Source organism: Salmo salar, chromosome 06 (assembly GCF_965601325.2).
Source record: "Salmo salar chromosome 06, fSalSal1, whole genome shotgun sequence".
NCBI classification, from domain to species: Eukaryota; Metazoa; Chordata; class Actinopteri; order Salmoniformes; family Salmonidae; genus Salmo; species Salmo salar.
Genome location: NC_138296.1, coordinates 30,435,356 through 30,453,942, shown reverse-complemented (window position 1 = coordinate 30,453,942; position 18,587 = coordinate 30,435,356). Strand labels below are relative to the sequence as shown.

Sequence of the window (18,587 nt, the reverse complement as noted above, 5' to 3'; positions counted from 1 at the left end):
ACATTTTTCCCTTAGGGGGCGGAGCAGGACCTGTTCTACAAGTCCAGGTCACCCATAGGATGTGATCTCATGTCCCTCATTTACTATATTGTGTGTCCTTAGCTGTCAGTCCAGTGTCTGTTCCTGGATGTGAGATAGAGCTGGCAGAGAGGTTTCCTCAGGAAAGAGTAGATGCTACAGCACTGCTGAAAGATATTTCCTCCACTGAAAAGGGAATACACCACAGTAGTCTCTAGCTACAATGCAGGAGCCAGTCAGGGCGCTGCGCCCACGGGCTTCCTCCCAGCCTGGGAAACCTTCGTTCTTACAGAGCCCCAAGGTGGTCATGGCTCTGCGGCCCAGGGCCGTGTCCTCTCACTCGAGCTCCATGCTGGAGGATGAGCTAACCTGCTCTGTGTGCTGCGAGATCTTCAGGGACCCTGTGGTGCTCAAGTGCACCCACAGCTTCTGCCGGGCCTGCCTGCAGCAGTTCTGGAACCAGAAGAAGGCGAGGCGCGAGTGTCCCGTGTGCCGCAGGAAGTGTTCCCTGACGGAGCCCACAGTGAGCCTGGCTCTGAAGAACGTGGCCGATACCTTCTTCAGGGAGCAGAGGAGCCAGGGCGAGGCGGGCGGGGGGCCGGACAGAGGGGGCGTCTCAGTGAAGTCTGAGGCGAAGTGCCCCACACACGGGGAGGTGCTGAAGCTGTTCTGCCAGGACGATGCCGAGGTGCTCTGCTGTGTGTGTCACACGTCTAAGAGGCACCAGGGCCACTGTGTGATCCCACTGGAGGAGGGGGCCCAGGAGCTCAAGGTTAGAATGGCTTGTCTCGTATCAATCAGTTTTGGATGGTTGTGTAACCCTCTCTTTTATGGTGTTGCAAATATTGTATTCTGTCAGATAATCTTTTAATTTCACAGTTTTTATTCAGATATACTACTTTATATTGATCATACTGCCTTGAAAATGTACTCTTAATCCAGCTCGTTTTAGCAACAGTATAAAACTTGAAGCTGTACCGTCAGCAATCAAACATAACTATTGTGAAACATGATTGTTATTGATGTGACACATTTCACAACAGTGTCATTTTGAAAGGGAGCCAGAGCCATTGATACTGTATCTGCTAGCTGGATAAAAATAAATTAAAAAACGACACATTGTAAGGTGATACGTGAATGCTTCCTTACACGGTTACACCGTATGCTAGTGCAAAACACTGGCAGCAATTTTTCAACTAACCCTTACCTGGTGATACTTTCTTAATTCTCAATTCAGAATAAACTTTTCTATTGTAAACGTCTGTGTGCAGTTGCAGATGGTACTCCAGAAACCATAGAATATGGTGTCACCAAAAAAAGTATCACCAAAATATCCTGATTACGGTTAAACAGCAGCCTATGCACGACCTCAGATGAGCTTTAGCTCTGCCGTTGACGTTCGTGTTTACATGGCTAGATTTGCTTGAGCTAAGCTTCCACTTTACCGCTTATATACTTTACAGTGGTATCTCTAAAAATGTTCTCTCTCTCTCCCCCTCCTCTCTCTCCCTCAGGAAGAAATGAAGAAAGAATTGATCCCTCTGAAGAAGAGCCTCCGTGGCCTCTATGAAGCCAAGCAGGAGTGTGATGACACAACTGTGCACATCAAGGTATCAACAAACAGGGCGTCCAAAACCGTGGGACATCAGCAGATCCCAACACTGACTGATGTTTAGCTCACACACTGTTAGTCTGTAAACAGTTGGAGAAATGCCTTTGAAAAAACAAACCCTTGAAAATATGGTCTTATAACTTGTGTACAGTATATCCTCATGTGGACAAAGCAGTCAATATGCTTTGTGCCTTGTATTTGAGCAAGCAGTACAAGTGCCTGGTGTTTGACCAAGCAATTTCCCCTTGAGGGATAATAAAGTTATTTTAAATTGATTGAATTTATCCTACAAATCAGAAATCAAACATGTCTAGGTTGTAAGAGACTTTGTTGTCAATGGCTTGCCTACCAAAACAACGTTTTGACAAATGTCTGCCATTGTGTGCCACTGTTCTAGAGTTATATATAAGATTGTATCTCTCCTATGACCCGTTTCTCCTGTTTGTCCAGAGCCAGACCCAGCAGACAGAGAATCACATCAGAGAGGAGTTTGAGCAGCTCAGGCAGTTCCTTCAGAATGAGGAGGAAGCCAGGATAGCTATCCTACAGGAGGAAGATGAGCAGAAGAGACATCTGGTGAGGAAGAAGACAGAGGGCATCACGGCAGACATCCTCACCCTCTCTCATGCCATCATCGCTATTGATAATGACATAGCCTCCAGTGATGCTCTTTTCCTCCAGGTAAGAAGAATATAAACTTTTATAAACCAGCAGTATTAACAGTACAAACAGTTACAAAACATTTGTCTTGTTCCCTTTTCAGAACTACAGAAACACAAAGAAGAGGTAAGTGTTCTGACTTGAGTACCTAATACCCTTATAATGTAATGTACCAAACTCCAACTAGAACTAACTGTCTGTTATATTGTTGCAGAGCTGTGTTACCTCAGAAGGGTCCAGAGGAGATCTCAGGTGCTATGATCAACGTGGCGAAGCATGTCAGCTCCCTCAAGTACAAGGTCTGGGAGAAGATGGTGGGGCTGGTGGAGTACAGTATGTATAGCAAGACGACAGTAGTCTGTTCATGCTCCAGTCTTTGGCTTGTTGGGTATCTAGCTAGCTATAACTGCATGAACTAATGTTCTAGTGAACTTCTACTAACTCGTATAGATGTACGATAATTCATTTATTACTAGATCCACAACTTGTATGTCACGCCCTGACCTGAGAGAGCCTTTTTTATGTCTCTATTTAGGTTTGGTCAGGGTGTGATTTGGGTGGGCATTCTATGTCCTTTTTTCTATGCTTTGTATTTCTTTGTTTTGGCCTGGTATAGCTCTCAATCAGGGACAGCTGTACATCGTTGTCACTGATTGGGAGTCATACTTAGGCAGCCTGTTTTCCTTTGGGGTTTGTGGGTAGTTATTTTCGGTTTAGTGTCTCAAGGCTAGTGCGTGTCTCCAGTCTGGTACCTCCAGTACCAGCCCCACGCACCAGGCCTCCAGTGCGTCAGCCCAGTCTAGTACATCCTGTTCCCGCTCCTCGCACTAGCCTTGGGGTGCGTGTCTCCAGTCTGGTACCTCCACTACCAGCCCCACGCACCAGGCCTTCAGTGCGCAGTCCCCGTCCAGAGCTTCCGGCAACAGTGCCTCGTCCAGAGTGTCCGGCGACAGTGCCTCGTCCAGAGTGTCCGGCGACAGTGCCTCGTCCAGAGTGTCCGGCGACAGTGCCTCGTCCAGAGTGTCCGGCGACAGTGCCTCGTCCAGAGTGTCCGGCGACAGTGCCTCGTCCAGAGTGTCCGGCGACAGTGCCCCGTCCAGAGCTTCCGGCGACAGTGCCCCGTCCAGAGCTTCCGGCGACAGTACCCCGTAGAGAGACGGCCCACAGTCCGGAACCGAGAGAGACGGCCCACAGTCCGGAACCGAGAGAGACGGCCCACAGTCCGGAGCTCCCAGAGTCGCCCTACAGTCCGGAGCTCCCAGAGTCGCCCTACAGTCCGGAGCTCCCAGAGTCGCCCGCCTGTCCTCCGGCGCAGCCAGAGTCGCCCGCCTGTCCTCCGGCGCAGCCAGAGTCGCCCGCCTGTCCTCCGGCGCAGCCAGAGTCGCCGCGTGTCCTCCGGCGCAGCCAGAGTCGCCCGCCTGTCCTCCGGCGCAGCCAGAGTCTCCCTCCAGTCTGGAGCCCGCGGCGAGGGACCCTGCTCTAGAGGCGCCACCTAAGTGGGGTGAGCCAGTGGTGGAGCGGGGTCTGCGTCCTGCTCGAGAGCCGCCACCGCGGAGAAATGCCCACCCAGACCCTCCCCTATAGGTTCAGGTTTTGCGGCCGGAGTACCCCCGCACCTTTGGGGGGGGGGTACTGTCACGCCCTGACCTGAGAGAGCCTTTTTTATGTCTCTATTTAGGTTTGGTCAGGGTGTGATTTGGGTGGGCATTCTATGTCCTTTTTTTCTATGCTTTGTATTTCTTTGTTTTGGCCTGGTATGGCTCTCAATCAGGGACAGCTGTACATCGTTGTCGCTGATTGGGAGTCATACTTAGGCAGCCTGTTTTCCTTTGGGGTTTGTGGGTAGTTAATTTCGGTCTAGTGTTTTGCACCTGACAGAACTGTTTGGCTGTCGGTTTCTTGTTTTTTTTGTTTAAAGTATTCTATCTTTAATAAATTCATGATGAGCACTAACCACACTGCGCCTTGGTCAACTCTCTTCAATGACGGCCGTTACATTGTAAATATTTTCTAAAACTGTTTCCATCACTAAAGCCCTTTTCTCCATCTCCCAGCTCCTGTGACTCTGGATCCTAACACGGCCTACTCCTGGCTCTCTCTGAACAAGGACCTGACCAGTGTGACCAACAGTGGTCATGTGCAGGTGCTCCCAGACAACCCAGAGCGTTTTGACCACTTCGTGTTCGTCCTGGGCTCTGAGGGCTTCACCACCGGCTGCCACGCCTGGGAGGTAGAGGTAGGGGACAAGGACGACTGGATGCTGGGTGTGGCCAAGGAGTCCATCAACAGGAAGGGCCGGATCTCAGGCTGCCCTGAGGGCGGCTTGTGGATGATCTCCCACTGCGAGGGTGAGTATATGGCCATGACCCGGCCACGCACCCCTCTCAAACTGACAGGGGGGCTGAAGAGGGTCAGGGTGCAGCTGGACTACAACTCTGGGGAGGTGACCTTCTCCAACCCTGTTAACATGACGTCCATCTACACCTTCAATGATATCTTCACTGAGAGGATGTTCCCCTTCTTCTGCCCTGGGGCCAACATCAACGGCAACAACCCCGGCCCGCTGAAGATCTGCCCCGTCAAAGTGGCTGTGTGGAACAGCGCCACCTGGTGATGAGGGGTTCTGACAGCACCATTCAAAGAGAGTGGTAGCTGTACATCCAAGGCACATATCCAGCCTCCAGACACATAGGTAATGGCATAGTGAAATGTTTGGCACGGTGTGTGTGGAAAACATTTTGTAAGATCTTTTACAGATTCTTTTGATTGCCTTTTGACTTTATCGATAGAAGAAATTAGATACTAATTATTACCGAAAGACTCCATTTGACATTGGCTTTTTTGCCATGTTATGGAACGTGTAGTAAAGAGCATGTGTGAGATGAATGAAGATATTCGATACAACACAATGAATATTACAACTCCTGTATATAAAAGCCCCAAAATGTTTTTTTTTTCCCTTCTCAATTGAATAAACTTTGGGGAGATACCACTTGATTGTACTCATGTTTATTTGATGTATATTTATAGAAGGTTTATAGAATGATTATAAAAGATTGTGTTCAGAGTTCTCCAGTATTCAGTACAATCCAGTGAGTTTACCAAGGCATGACTTTGCCCTCATAGTCCAGGAAGGCCCCAGTCTGTTTCTTAGTAAGGGAGTCCATCACGCTCAGGAGTCCTTCCACACTCTCTGGAGCATCGATCGCCCCCTGGCGGTCATAGTAAACACATACATGGTCGGCCTCTGTGGCAGTATTAGACTTTATTGGGCCATGACTAATCAAAGCCTTTCAAATGTTGTCTTGACCCCTCCAGATAATCAAAACAGAACATCAGACCAAAGCCCAGTTTTAGGCTTATGCCACGACCCACTATTGGGTTCTGACTCCTGCTCCTGATGGACTATTGGGACAACACTGCTCTAAGGTGCTTAAACATAGTTCATTACATCCTTTCCCACCCTTGAGGTCAATGTGGTCAATAGAAGCACCCTGCCAGTCAGACTCACCCCTTCTCCACCCATGTCAGTGCGGACCCAGCCCGGGTGCAGGACCACAAACAGGATCTCATCCTTCCTGAAATCCTCTGTAGCGCAGAGCGTCAGCATGTTCAGACCAGCCTGAGAGGAGAGGAAAGGAGGAGCAGGAAGAGAGAAGGGAGGGAGGCTGTTAAAGAGGAGAGGATACAGGACAATAGATTGGATGTAGAACCATGACTACGGAATGAATGAAAAGGTTTCAAACTCATCAGACACATGACATGTATTCCATTCCAGCCATTAAAAAGAGCCCGTCCGCCGATTTAAATTGACACCAGCCTCCACTGACATGGCTGGGCTAACCTGACAGGGAATATAATGTGATGGGAGAGGATGTGTTATAATAGGCAAGGTAACAGAGGTCTGTTTACTTTGCTGATGCCATAGGGAAGAAAGAATACATCTCCTTGACGGTTGCCATGGAGCCCACCATGCTGGAAATGCTGACCACAGCTGGCTTACTGCAGGACATTCCTGGTTTCCCACTGGCTGTGGCTGCTGTCTGCAGATAGGGCAGAAACTCCTTATGAAGACCACAGGGACAGAGAGGGAGACAGAGAAAAATGAATCATTCTTCAGTATTCTGCACCTTTTGTTTGCAGACATTAGGAAAAACAAATACATTTTGAATGTCCTCTAAAATGTATTTGTATGTGTGTTTTTCTGGCTCTCTGCTCTCACCTTAGTGACGTCCATGGGGCCCATGATGTTGGTGTTGAATGCAGCCTGCATGTCCTGGGTACTTGTGGTCTGCATGGTGCCGTGAGTCAACACCCCCGTGTTGTTTACCAGCAGGTTGAGCCCAGCCTTCCCCACCAGACTGCCCACCTGGCGGACTCCTTAATGCTGCAGGGGTCTGTGGCGTCTGACAGACACAGAGGAGAAAAAGTCAGTCAGTCAACCGCTAGACTAAACCCAGATCTGTTTGTGCTGTCTTGCCACCCCTAACAGTAATTGTCCTGAAAGCACAAACAGATCTGGGGCTAGTCAAACCCAGTATCCAGTCTAACATCCCTGCTGGCCAGCTCAGAGTAACCTGGCACTCTGCCATGTGATTCATACAGTATAGGCAATACAAGTGCATGCTGTGACTGGTGAGATTGACAACAGTGCCATTAATAGGCTCAATAGTCCTAGTGCTAGAGCGTGAAGAAACAAAAGAATGGAACAGAGCGAGTACTCACCAAGACGGATGACAGTGATGACATTGGGGTGCTTCTTTGCCAGGTCTCGCAGACCCTTAAACACAAAGGACACATTGTTGGTTAGACACAGAAAATACATCTCCAGGAAGGCTTTATTTTCTATCTTTGCTCAGTAGAGTTTTCCTTATTCAGTGGAGTTTGCCTTCAAACAGAGCCATGTATTTAGAGAGTTGGGCCATTGAGGTTTGTGCATTATGATGCATTTACATGACACTATTTCAACATTCTAAGGCAGCCATGTGAGCGCCCTATTAACGTTATATGGGGAATATTTAATAATCACCGTTGCACTGCACACTGCCCTATCCCATCTGGACAAGAGGAATACCTACCTAAGAATGCCGTTCATTGACTATAGCTCAGCCTTCAATACCATAGTACCCTCCAAGCTCATCATTAAGCTTGGGGCCCTGGTCTGAACCCCGCCCTGTGCCACTGCGTCCTGGACTTCCTGACGAGCCGCCCCCCAGGTGGGGAAGATAGGAAACAACATCTCCACTTCGCTGATCTTCAACACTGGGGCCCCACAAGGGTGCATTCTCAGCTCCCTCCTGTACTCCCTGTTCACCCATTACTGCGTGGCCAATCACGCCTCCAACTCAATCATCAAGTTTGCAGACCACACAACAGTAGTAGGTCTGATTACCAACATGGAGGAGGTGAGGGCCCTGGCAGAGTGGTGTCAGGAAAATAATCTCTCCCTCAACGTCAAGAAAATGAAGGAGCTGATCGTGGACTTCAGGAAACAACAGAGGGAGCACGCCCCTATCCACATCGACGGGACCACAGTGGAGAAGGTGGAAAGCTTCAAGTTCCTCACCGTACACATCACTGACAATCTGAAATGGTCCACCCACACAGACAGTGTGGTGAAGAAGGCGCAACAGAACCTCTTCAACCTCTGGAGGCTGAAGAAATTAATCTTGGCCCCTAAGAACCTCACAAACTTTTAAAGATGCATAATTGTCGGGCTGTATCACCACCTGGTACGGAAACTGCACCGCCCGCAACCGCAGGGCTCTCCAGAGGGTGGTGCGGTCTGCCCAACGCATCACCGGGGGCACACTGCCTGCCCTCCAGGACACCTACAGCACCCGATGTCACAGGAAGGCCAAAAAGATCATCAAGGACAACAACCACCTGAGCCACTGCCTGTTCACCCCGCTACCATCCAGAAGGCGAGGTCAGTACAGGTGCATCAAAGCTGGGACCGAGAGACTGACAACAGCTTCTATCTCAAGGCCATCAGACTGTTAAATAGCCATCCCTAGCCGGCTACCACCCGGTTACTCAACCTTGCACCTGCTGCCCTATGTACATAGACATGGAATCACTGGGCACTTTAATAATGTTTCCATACTGCTTTACTTATCTCATATATATACTGTATTCTATTCTACTGTATTTTAGTCAATGCCACTACGACATTGCTCGTCCTGATATTTATATATTTCTTAATTCCATTCTTTTACTTTCAGATTTGTGTGTATTGTTGTGAATTGTTAGATACTACTGCACTGTTGGAGCTAGGAACACAAGCATTTTGCTACGCCCACAATAACATCTCCTAAATATACTGTATGTATGTGACCAATAACATTTGATTTGATTTAAATAAGGCTATGTAACAATGTCTAGAATTAAAACAAAATACAACATTCTAAAAGTTGACCCAACTCTCTAAATACATGGCTCTGCCCTCAAGGACATAGCTGCCCTAAGAACAACATGGAATAAGGAACACTCCAATCTCCTCTCTCTGCTCTCACCTCAGCTCTGAGCCCGTCTAGGTCTCGGCAGCAGGCTAATAACTGGCGGACCGGCCAGGGAGACTCCACCATCTGTTTAACCATCTCCAAACCCAGGCCTCGGTTGGCCCCCGTGATCAGGACGCTGCATGCTTTAGCTGCCATTTCTTCTCGTTTCAGTCTCTGCCTCGACCTGGAGTGTGTGACTATTCGGGGCTCTCCTTCTCACCCCATTTATAACGTCAATTATTTTCATTGAGTGTTTATTCTGTAGCCTCACCACACCCAGTCCACATTAGATTGTGTATATGAGGTAGTATGCTGAGTCGTGTGTGTGTGTGTGTGTGTGTGTGTGTGCCATGGGCAGAAGGGGCTGTGTATGGGAAATTAAGGACGTTAATACCATACCTGATGGTTGCAAATGAAATAGAACCCACTGGGAACTCACTGGTTAAATCAACATTGTTTCCACGTTGAACCAACGTGAAATAGACGTTGAATTGAGTCTGTGCCCAGTGGGAAGTTACATAATGTAAACTGTGATGAGAGCTAAGCCAACAGTAGGCATGGGGACGCAGCCTGGACTGCAGCTAAAAGCTGTGTGTCCATTGAACAATGGGAGATGAATGAGGTAATGTAAACAACTCAGCTTTGGGAGCAGAAGGTAGATCAGATTCAGGGAGCTGATGAAAAGACGCTTCCCACGGCCTGGACAAACCAGCTCCTGAGTGGCGCAGCGGTCTAAGGCACTGCATCTTTGTGCTCTAGGCGTTACTACAGACCCTGGTTTGATCCCGGGCTGTATCACAACCGGCCGTTATCGGGAGTCCCAAAGGGCAGCGCACAATTGGCCCAGCGTTGTCCGGGTTAGGGGAGGGTTTGGCCGGGGTAGGCTGTAAATAAGAATGCGTTCTTAACTGACTTGCCTAGTTAAATAAAGGTTAAATAAAAAGAAGTGGAAAGCACTTGGGCCAGCACTGTGGTTCTTAGAGGGAGGTAAACGACTCATGATGACGCTGCTCATGGGAGGTGATATGGCTGATTTCCCTCTCAGTGACACCCTTAATCATCCTACTACTGCCACACTCACAATGACAGGGATTTACTGTGTCAGAGGGCAGTGTGTGTTTCCTTGCAGGAGTAATCTAATCTATTGAGTCATTCATAAGGACTGTATGTTTGTTTGTGAGTGTGTGAGTAGGTTAGAGTATAATAATAGAGGCAGTGGGTTTCTGTAAGAGTAGGACAGAATGTGAACCAGTGTGATAAATGGAAAGTGAAGGAACCCTGTTACATAAAATGGTGGTCATAATGGTGGTCGATTTAAGCAATAAGGCCCGAGGAGGTTTGTGGTATATGGCCAATATACACCGGCTAAGGGCTGTTCTTACACACGACGCAAAGCGGAGTGCCTGGACACAGCCCTTAGCCGTGGTATATTGGCCATATACCACAAACCTCCGAGGTGCCTTATTGCTATTATAAACTGGTTACCAACGTAATTAGAGCAGTAAAAATAAATGTTTTGTCATATCAATGCTATACGGTCTGATATACCAAGGCTGTCAGCCAATCAGCATTCAGGGCCTGAGGCACCCAGTTTATAATTATATATATATGTTCTGTATGTTTATAAAACACATAGGGCCGTATTCAATCTGTATCGCTGAAGTTCAGCATTACAGCACGGTTAAAATGTAAAGGCAATGTTCCCTCGTTATCGGAGACTGCATTCAGACCATTAGGGGATTCATAAGGATAGGAAAACACCTCTATGCATAACCTTCAGAGCAGACTGGCACCAATACAAACATATGATCACAGCAAGCGATAACTGGGGGAACAAGATACACAGGCACGGCAGCCAAGCTTGGCTACAGTGTGAGAGTATAATGACAGCTTTGAAAATGAATTGGAAATCAAACTGAGCCATTAAAAGAGTAGATGTATAGCAACTTTAATATATACATATTTCCATATCTGTTGAAACAGCACTGAATGAGGGCACTGTAGTGCAGGGATGCTGAGCAGCGTTCTCACCACACGGTGGCGCCACCATCTCTGCTAAACCTCAGCTGGGTTTCAGACAAAGATTCACACGGCTTTCAAGTCCTTGGTCTCCACATGCATGACTCTCCAACATGCATGACAATAATAGAATAGCGAGCTGGTTGAGGAGACGTGGGGAAGGGTAAACACTAACTAACTAACTAACTAACTAACTAAGAGTCAGAAAGGCTGGCCTTGGCCACAGAACTATCCATAAAGTTACATGAATCAGTAAACGAATACTAGCTTTGTTCAAGAGATACTCATCGACTGGGTCACTCCTTCAAGGCTATTCCCTTTCTTTCTGAAGACAGTAAATGGTGTTATAGATTATCCAGCATTAGTGTATGCCTGCTAGATCTCTAATTGTGGAAATTGACAGGTGATCACTGCTCTTTGGCTTCCTCTGCTGCTGGTGAGCTAAAAGATGAACGTGGGAACTGACTGAGAGTTAAAGTAACAGTACGATCAGATAAAAAGGTACAAAAAATATTTATGAAACCCCAGATCAGCATACTGTTGGCTCGGCTGCAATCACCTCGACATACACAACCACATAGAGACAGAAAAATAACAGTCATTTGGAAATGTGTTCCTTTGGCTGTCCAGATATAAATGGCAGTGTCTGGCTCATAACACATATACAGTACATGCACATACATAAATACAAATACAAGTTCATTGAATGCACTTCTGTGTCCCCAGCTCTCCACTTCAAAAATGAAACGGTGCATAAATTAAACAAATCAGCTAGTAGAAAAGGTCCATGCATTTGAGTTTCCGAATACAAAACTAAGTGACAGCTGTGACTGTCCAGAGTAGATGTGGAATATGTGTCCTTACCTATAGTATCCCCCCCCTCTCTCTTTCTGTTTCTCTCTCTCTCTTTCTCTCCCTCGCTCTCTCTCTTTCTCTCCCTCACTCTCTCTCTGTCTCTCTGTCTCTCTTTCTCTCTCTCGTTTCTCTCTCCACTCCCACTATGCTGCTGAGTTCTGTTGTCTACGCTCACAAATGGGTGCTGTTCTGTGTGTCGAACCTGTGGCCCTCGGAGCGGCTGTTGCTGACCTTCCTACTGCCCCCCTGGTTAGGCAACAGAGACAGAGGGTCTGGTCTGATCAAGTACCTGGACATGGGACACACACACCAAGACACACTTAGATGAATAATACATTTAACAAATGCTCATACATTCTTATAAGAAGTTATAAGCCATTATAAACCATTATACCTGCAGGCTTTTTAATGAAGGGTTACCCACTTAACTTTAGTGATTTCTTCCTGAGTGAATGTGCAAGACTTAATTTAAGTTGGACCAGTATATTGAGGGAAATTGTGTGAAATTGCCTTCTGATGATGTGTGATTTGACTGAGCCATCAGGATATTGTGTACTCACACCACATCGTGCAGCTCCAGCCTGGTGTCAGGAGAGGGGTTGATGAGGATGTAAGACAATCTGTTGCCCTGGTCCGTCATCCCATCTGACACAGGAAGTACACACCACAAGACAGGAAATAAACATGACATGTCACAGGAACTCAAATGATACCAATTAAGTTGTTCCTCAGTAATGTTGATAAAAAGAATAGTGGAGGAAAACACAAAGCTATGAACAAACGGTTCTATTCCATTAGGCAGGCACAGTGCAGTGCTACATGACCACACATCCACCCCTCAGAACATATCCAACAGTACTCACTGAATCCGGTGGCTGAGAGGCCCAGGTGTTTCATGCGCGTGCGGACCAGAGCGTTGAGCTCCTGTCTCTCAGAGCGTCTGAACAGGGTCAGTCTCTGCTGGCTGATCCTCTCCGCAGCGCTTCCTGTGGCCCCCTTTGACCCGCTGGGCCCCCGACCCCCCTTCCTGCTCAGCCTTCTGGCCCACTGCATGCTCTTCCGCCGGAGGAGGGGGTGGTCCGAGGAGTGGGAGGAAGAGGAGGGGGGTTCGGAAGAGGTGGAGTTGCGGTGGGGACCCCTCCGGGACAGCAGGGGCTCTCTGGGCTCTCTGGTGTCCTCATAGTCCTCCACTGTGATGGACACCTGGGACTGAGAGAGAGAGACACACACAGCTCAGACCAATATCAAGCAGCAGCTGTTTCTATTGTGAGTTGTTATTGAGTGAGGTGAGTTTTTATTCTGGGTGTTGATGTTTTATCACTAAAACATCATGATGATGTACAGCTTGGTGTCATTGACTCCTGTAAATGATGATCTTTCTGTCCAGACAGGTACCTCAGAGACGGGTAACTTTTGGGCTTCAGTGCGGTAGATGCCGATGGGGATGTCACCAGTGGAGGAGCACAGTTTCTGGTAGAGTCGACCATAGGTGCGGATCCACAGGTCATCCTCAGTGATCTTCATCTATGAGAACCCAAACACCCCACCTTCATAAACCTCAGTACCAGGCAGCTACACCGATGTCCCTTCAACCTCAGTACCAGGCAGCTACACCGATGTCCCTTCAACCTCAGTACCAGGCAGCTACACTAATGTCCCTTCAACCTCAGTACCAGGCAGCTACACTGATGTCCCTTCAACCTCAGTACCAGGCAGCTACACTAATGTCCCTTCAACCTCAGTACCAGGCAGCTACACCGATGTCCCTTCAACCTCAGTACCAGGCAGCTACACTAATGTCCCTTCAACCTCAGTACCAGGCAGCTACACTAATGTCCCTTCAACCTCAGTACCAGGCAGCTACACTGATGTCCCTTCAACCTCAGTACCAGGCAGCTACACTAATGTCCCTTCAACCTCAGTACCAGGCAGCTACACCGATGTCCCTTCAACCTCAGTACCAGGCAGCTACACTAATGTCCCTTCAACCTCAGTACCAGGCAGCTACACTGATGTCCCTTCAACCTCAGTACCAGGCAGCTACACTAATGTCCCTTCAACCTCAGTACCAGGCAGCTACACTAATGTCCCTTCAACCTCAGTACCAGGCAGCTACACTGATGTCCCTTCAACCTCAGTACCAGGCAGCTACACTAATGTCCCTTCAACCTCAGTACCAGGCAGCTACACCGATGTCCCTTCAACCTCAGTACCAGGCAGCTACACTGATGTCCCTTCAACCTCAGTACCAGGCAGCTACACTAATGTCCCTTCAACCTCAGTACCAGGCAGCTACACTGATGTCCCTTCAACCTCAGTACCAGGCAGCTACACTAATGTCCCTTCAACCTCAGTACCAGGCAGCTACACTAATGTCCCTTCAACCTCAGTACCAGGCAGCTACACTGATGTCCCTTCAACCTCAGTACCAGGCAGCTACACTAATGTCCCTTCAACCTCAGTACCAGGCAGCTACACCGATGTCCCTTCAACCTCAGTACCAGGCAGCTACACTAATGTCCCTTCAACCTCAGTACCAGGCAGCTACACCGATGTCCCTTCAACCTCAGTACCAGGCAGCTACACTGATGTCCCTTCAACCTCAGTACCAGGCAGCTACACCAATGTCCCTTCAACCTCAGTACCAGGCAGCTACACTGATGTCCCTTCAACCTCAGTACCAGGCAGCTACACTAATGTCCCTTCAACCTCAGTACCAGGCAGCTACACTGATGTCCCTTCAACCTCAGTACCAGGCAGCTACACTAATGTCCCTTCAACCTCAGTACCAGGCAGCTACACTAATGTCCCTTCAACCTCAGTACCAGGCAGCTACACTGATGTCCCTTCAACCTCAGTACCAGGCAGCTACACTAATGTCCCTTCAACCTCAGTACCAGGCAGCTACACTGATGTCCCTTCAACCTCAGTACCAGGCAGCTACACTAATGTCCCTTCAACCTCAGTACCAGGCAGCTACACTGATGTCCCTTCAACCTCAGTACCAGGCAGCTACACTGATGTCCCTTCAACCTCAGTACCAGGCAGCTACACTAATGTCCCTTCAACCTCAGTACCAGGCAGCTACACTGATGTCCCTTCAACCTCAGTACCAGGCAGCTACACTGATGTCCCTTCAACCTCAGTACCAGGCAGCTACACCGATGTCCCTTCAACCTCAGTACCAGGCAGCTACACTGATGTCCCTTCAACCTCAGTACCAGGCAGCTACACTGATGTCCCTTCAACCTCAGTACCAGGCAGCTACACCGATGTCCCTTCAACCTCAGTACCAGGCAGCTACACTAATGTCCCTTCAACCTCAGTACCAGGCAGCTACACTGATGTCCCTTCAACCTCAGTACCAGGCAGCTACACTGATGTCCCTTCAACCTCAGTACCAGGCAGCTACACTGATGTCCCTTCAACCTTAGTAAAATCTAAGCATGGCTGTATACTATACATTATATTGTTGATTATCACATTTCATAGCTTTCTCATGATAACTATTGAGGACATGAGTAGATGAGTTACTCACAGCACAGAGGAAGCCTGAGCCAGGCATGGAGTCTAGTCCCAGCAACAGTCTGGTGATGGAAATCATGTAGTCCTTCACAAAGGACTGGTGGGAACACACAACAAACAACAGAGGGTCATTGAGCAATAAAGGGTAATACAAATATTGTAGACTGAGTTTTGAAATATGGAGCGTTGCTGTGTTGGGGTGAGATTTCAGACTAACCTGATACAGTAGAGTATCCAGCATGCTGACACTGAACACCTTCCCAGCAGCGAAGGGTAGACGAAACATGAAGACCAGGTTGGAGCCCCTCTCTCTCTCTTTCTATCAGATCACCATACACAGGAAGAAGAAAACAGGGAGAGAGAGACAGGGAGAGAGAGACAGAGAGAGAAAGACAGGGAGAGGGTGACAGGGAGAGAGAAAGACAGGGAGAGAGATAGGGAGAGAGAAACAGGGAGAGAGAGAGACAGAGAGACAGGGAGAGTGAGAGACAGGGAGAGAGACAGACAGGAAGAGAGAGAGATAAGAGCCGTTAAATTCTACAACCACCTAAAAGGAAGCGATTCCCAAACCATCCATAACAAAGCCATCACCTACAGAGTGATGAACCTGGAGAAGAGTCCCCTAAGCAAACTGGTCCTGGGGCTCTGTTCACAAACACAAATAGACCCGACAGAGCCCCAGGACAGCAACACATTTAGACCCAACCAAATCATGAGAAAACAAAAAGATAATAACTTGACACATTGGAAAGAATTAACAAAAAACAAACAGAGCAAACTAGAATGCTATTTGGCCCTAAACAGAGAGTACACAGTGGCAGAATACCTGACCACTCTGACTGACCCAAACTTAAGGAAATCTTTTACTATATACAGACTCAGTGAGCATAGCCTTAATATTGAGAAAGGCCGCTGTAGGCAGACCTGGCTCTCAAGAGAAGACAGGCTATGTGCACACGCACACAAAATGAGGTGGAAACTGAGCTGCACTTCCTAACCTCCTGCCAAACGTATGACCATAGTAGAGACACATATTTTCCTCAGATTACACAGATCCACAAAGAATTAGAAAATAAACCCAATTTTGATTAACTCCCATATCTACTGGGTGAAATACCACAGTGTACCATCACAGCAGCAAGATGTGTGACCTGTTGCCACAAGAAAAGGGTAACTAGTGAAGACCAAACACCATTGTAAATACAACCCATATTTATGTTCATTTATTTTCCATTTTGTACTTTAACTATTTGCACATCATTACAACACTGTATATAGACATAATATTACTTATTATTTGAAATGTGTTTATTCTTTTGGAACTTCTGTGAGTGTAATGTTTACTGTACATTTGTATTGTTTATTTAGCTTTTGTTTATTATGTACTTCACTTGCTTTGGCAATGTTAACATATGTTTCCCATGCCAATAAAGCCCTTAAATTGAAATTGAATTGAATTGACAGGGAGAGACAGAGACAGGGAGAGAGAGAGAGACAAGGAGAGAGAGAGAGACAAGGAGAGAGAGACAGGAAGAGAGAGACAGGAAGAGAGAGAGAGCGAGACAGGGAGAGAGAGACAGGAAGAGAGAGAGAGACAGGGAGAGAGAGAGAGAGACAAGGAGAGAGAGACAGGAAGAGAGAAACAGGAAGAGAGAGACAGGAAGAGCGAGAGAGACAAGGAGAGAGAGACAAGGAGAGAGAGACAGGAAGAGAGACAGGAAGAGAGAGAGACAGGAAGAGAGAGAGAGACAGGAAGAGAGAGAGCGAGACAGGGAGAGAGAGACAGGAAGAGACAGAGGCAGGGGGAGAGAGAGAGACAGGGAGAGACAGAGATAGGGAGAGAGAGACAGGGAGAGAGAGAGACAGGAAGAGAGAGAGACAGGGGGAGAGAGAGAGACAAGGAGAGAGAGAGAGATAGGAAGAGAGAGACAGGAAGAGAGAGACAGGAAGAGAGAGAGAGACAGGGAGAGAGAGACAAGAAGAGAGAGAGAGAGAGAGAGAGACAGGAAGAGAGAGACAGGAAGAGAGAGAGAGACAGGGAGAGAGAGACAAGAAGAGAGAGAGAGAGAGACAGGAAGAGAGAGAGACAGGGAAATGGAAAAGCATTACAGTAATGGAGTACCACTTCCTTTTGACATTCCCACATGACCCATCATTAGATGATCTGACTAGGATGGTCCGACTCACCACAGAGAGTACCATAATACAATGTTACCTTCTCCAGCTTGGAGAGAGCCAGGGAGTAGTGGTCTTTGACTTTGAACTGCATGAAGCGCATGTTGGCTGGGTGGGTGAGCTCAGTGATGATACTGAGGGCTGGGAACAGTCTGGGAGGACAGAGGAAAGAGACACAATCAAATTCTTAGACATAGAATGCTTGGTGAATGCAGATATCTATGAATGCACACAAACAACTGTTGGATTCTGCAGGATGGTATGGTGTGATGGATGTATAATGGTTGTGTATGGCTGAGCAGCCCACCTAAAGAGGGTCTGGACGTTGACTATGGTCTTGGCGTCGGCCATGTAGTCCTCCTCAGCGATCATGGAGCTCTCCTTGTCAACCACCACCATGGTGTCAGCAAACGTCACCCCACAACGCAGCAGACTGTCCAGGCTAGAAGGAGAAAGAGAGAGGGAGGGAGAAAGAGAGAGGGAGGGGAAGGGGGAAAGAGAGAGGGAGAGGGAAAGAGAAAGGGGCTTGGGATTATAGAATTTACAATGTCTTGAGACAGAAAGATTGGAACAGAACTGACACTGTCCATATACAGAGAAATAGCAGTGAGCAGACAGCAGGAATGACAAACTGATATGATATACAGTACAGAACACAGTCAATCCATATACAGCTTCGGGGGGTGTAGCTGCTACAGTATGAATTAGCAGTAGAGGAAAAGAAGTAGAGTAGGAATGAAAAGCAGATGATGGCACCAGGGTACTGAGGAGGATTATCTTACTTGTCAATGGAGCCCACTGTGTAGAACACCATGGGGAACCAGCAGATAGCCTCCAGGAAGTCTGGCTCGGGTCTGAATCAATCACAACACAAATGGATTACCAGGAGACCCATACAGCACAAACGTCTACCTACCACAACAAATAAACAGGCTCCCTGCAGTGGTAGAGATAGAGAAATAGCATAAGTCCCAGATCTGTTTGTGTTGTCTTGCCAACTCCTGTAACTCTCATTATCTCTTATTGTTGTCATGCGTCAATCACCATTGGAGTTGGCAAGACAGCACAAACAGATCTGGGTACCAGGCTACTAGAGAACCCCCAATCAAATCAAATCAAATGTTGTTTGTCACATTCGCCGAATACAACAGGGACCTAGACTTGGACCTAGACTTGGCGTTCCGGTACCGCTTGCTGTGCGGTAGCAGAGAGAACAGTCT

General features: G+C 47.8%; 2 protein-coding genes and 1 pseudogene across 4 annotated transcripts in view; 1 reads left to right on the top strand and 2 right to left on the bottom strand.

Moving 5' to 3' along the window:
• The first annotated feature begins 84 nt into the window (after nt 1-84).
• LOC106606840 (E3 ubiquitin-protein ligase TRIM35) lies at nt 85-5,282 on the top strand. Its single transcript, XM_045720098.2, has 6 exons — nt 85-790; nt 1,533-1,628; nt 2,081-2,311; nt 2,394-2,416; nt 2,505-2,623; nt 4,345-5,282. Exons 1-6 carry the CDS (start codon nt 242-244, stop codon nt 4,902-4,904), a joined length of 1,578 nt encoding a protein of 525 aa, XP_045576054.2. The 5' UTR covers nt 85-241; the 3' UTR covers nt 4,905-5,282.
• Nucleotides 5,283-5,356: 74 nt separating this feature from the next.
• Nucleotides 5,357-9,009, bottom strand: LOC106563954 (C-signal-like; annotated as a pseudogene).
• Nucleotides 9,010-10,720: 1,711 nt separating this feature from the next.
• LOC106606837 (potassium channel subfamily T member 2) overlaps nt 10,721-18,587 on the bottom strand; it is a 64,788-nt gene continuing 56,921 nt past the window's right edge. For all 3 annotated transcript variants that reach the window (XM_082976450.1, XM_045720096.2, XM_045720097.2), the window contains 9 exons: nt 18,150-18,221; nt 17,675-17,809; nt 17,408-17,519; nt 15,410-15,511; nt 15,206-15,289; nt 13,063-13,191; nt 12,531-12,876; nt 12,228-12,312; nt 10,721-11,956 (listed from right to left, as the gene is read on the bottom strand). In XM_082976450.1, coding sequence (XP_082832576.1) covers nt 11,839-11,956; nt 12,228-12,312; nt 12,531-12,876; nt 13,063-13,191; nt 15,206-15,289; nt 15,410-15,511; nt 17,408-17,519; nt 17,675-17,809; nt 18,150-18,221 — 1,183 coding nt within the window. In that variant the 3' untranslated portion in view covers nt 10,721-11,838. The remainder of the gene's footprint in view (nt 11,957-12,227; nt 12,313-12,530; nt 12,877-13,062; nt 13,192-15,205; nt 15,290-15,409; nt 15,512-17,407; nt 17,520-17,674; nt 17,810-18,149; nt 18,222-18,587) is intronic.

What these genes read in the sequence shown, in the direction of transcription:
- LOC106606840 (XM_045720098.2), top strand. Translation starts at nt 242, where the DNA reads ATGCAGGAGCCAGTCAGGGCGCTGCGCCCACGGGCTTCCTCCCAGCCT. An exon ending in GTGATGCTCTTTTCCTCCAG is followed by an intron (nt 2,312 to 2,393) that starts GTAAGAAGAATA and finishes TTCCCTTTTCAG; the next exon opens with AACTACAGAAACACAAAGAA. An exon ending in GGTGGGGCTGGTGGAGTACA is followed by an intron (nt 2,624 to 4,344) that starts GTATGTATAGCA and finishes TCCATCTCCCAG; the next exon opens with CTCCTGTGACTCTGGATCCT.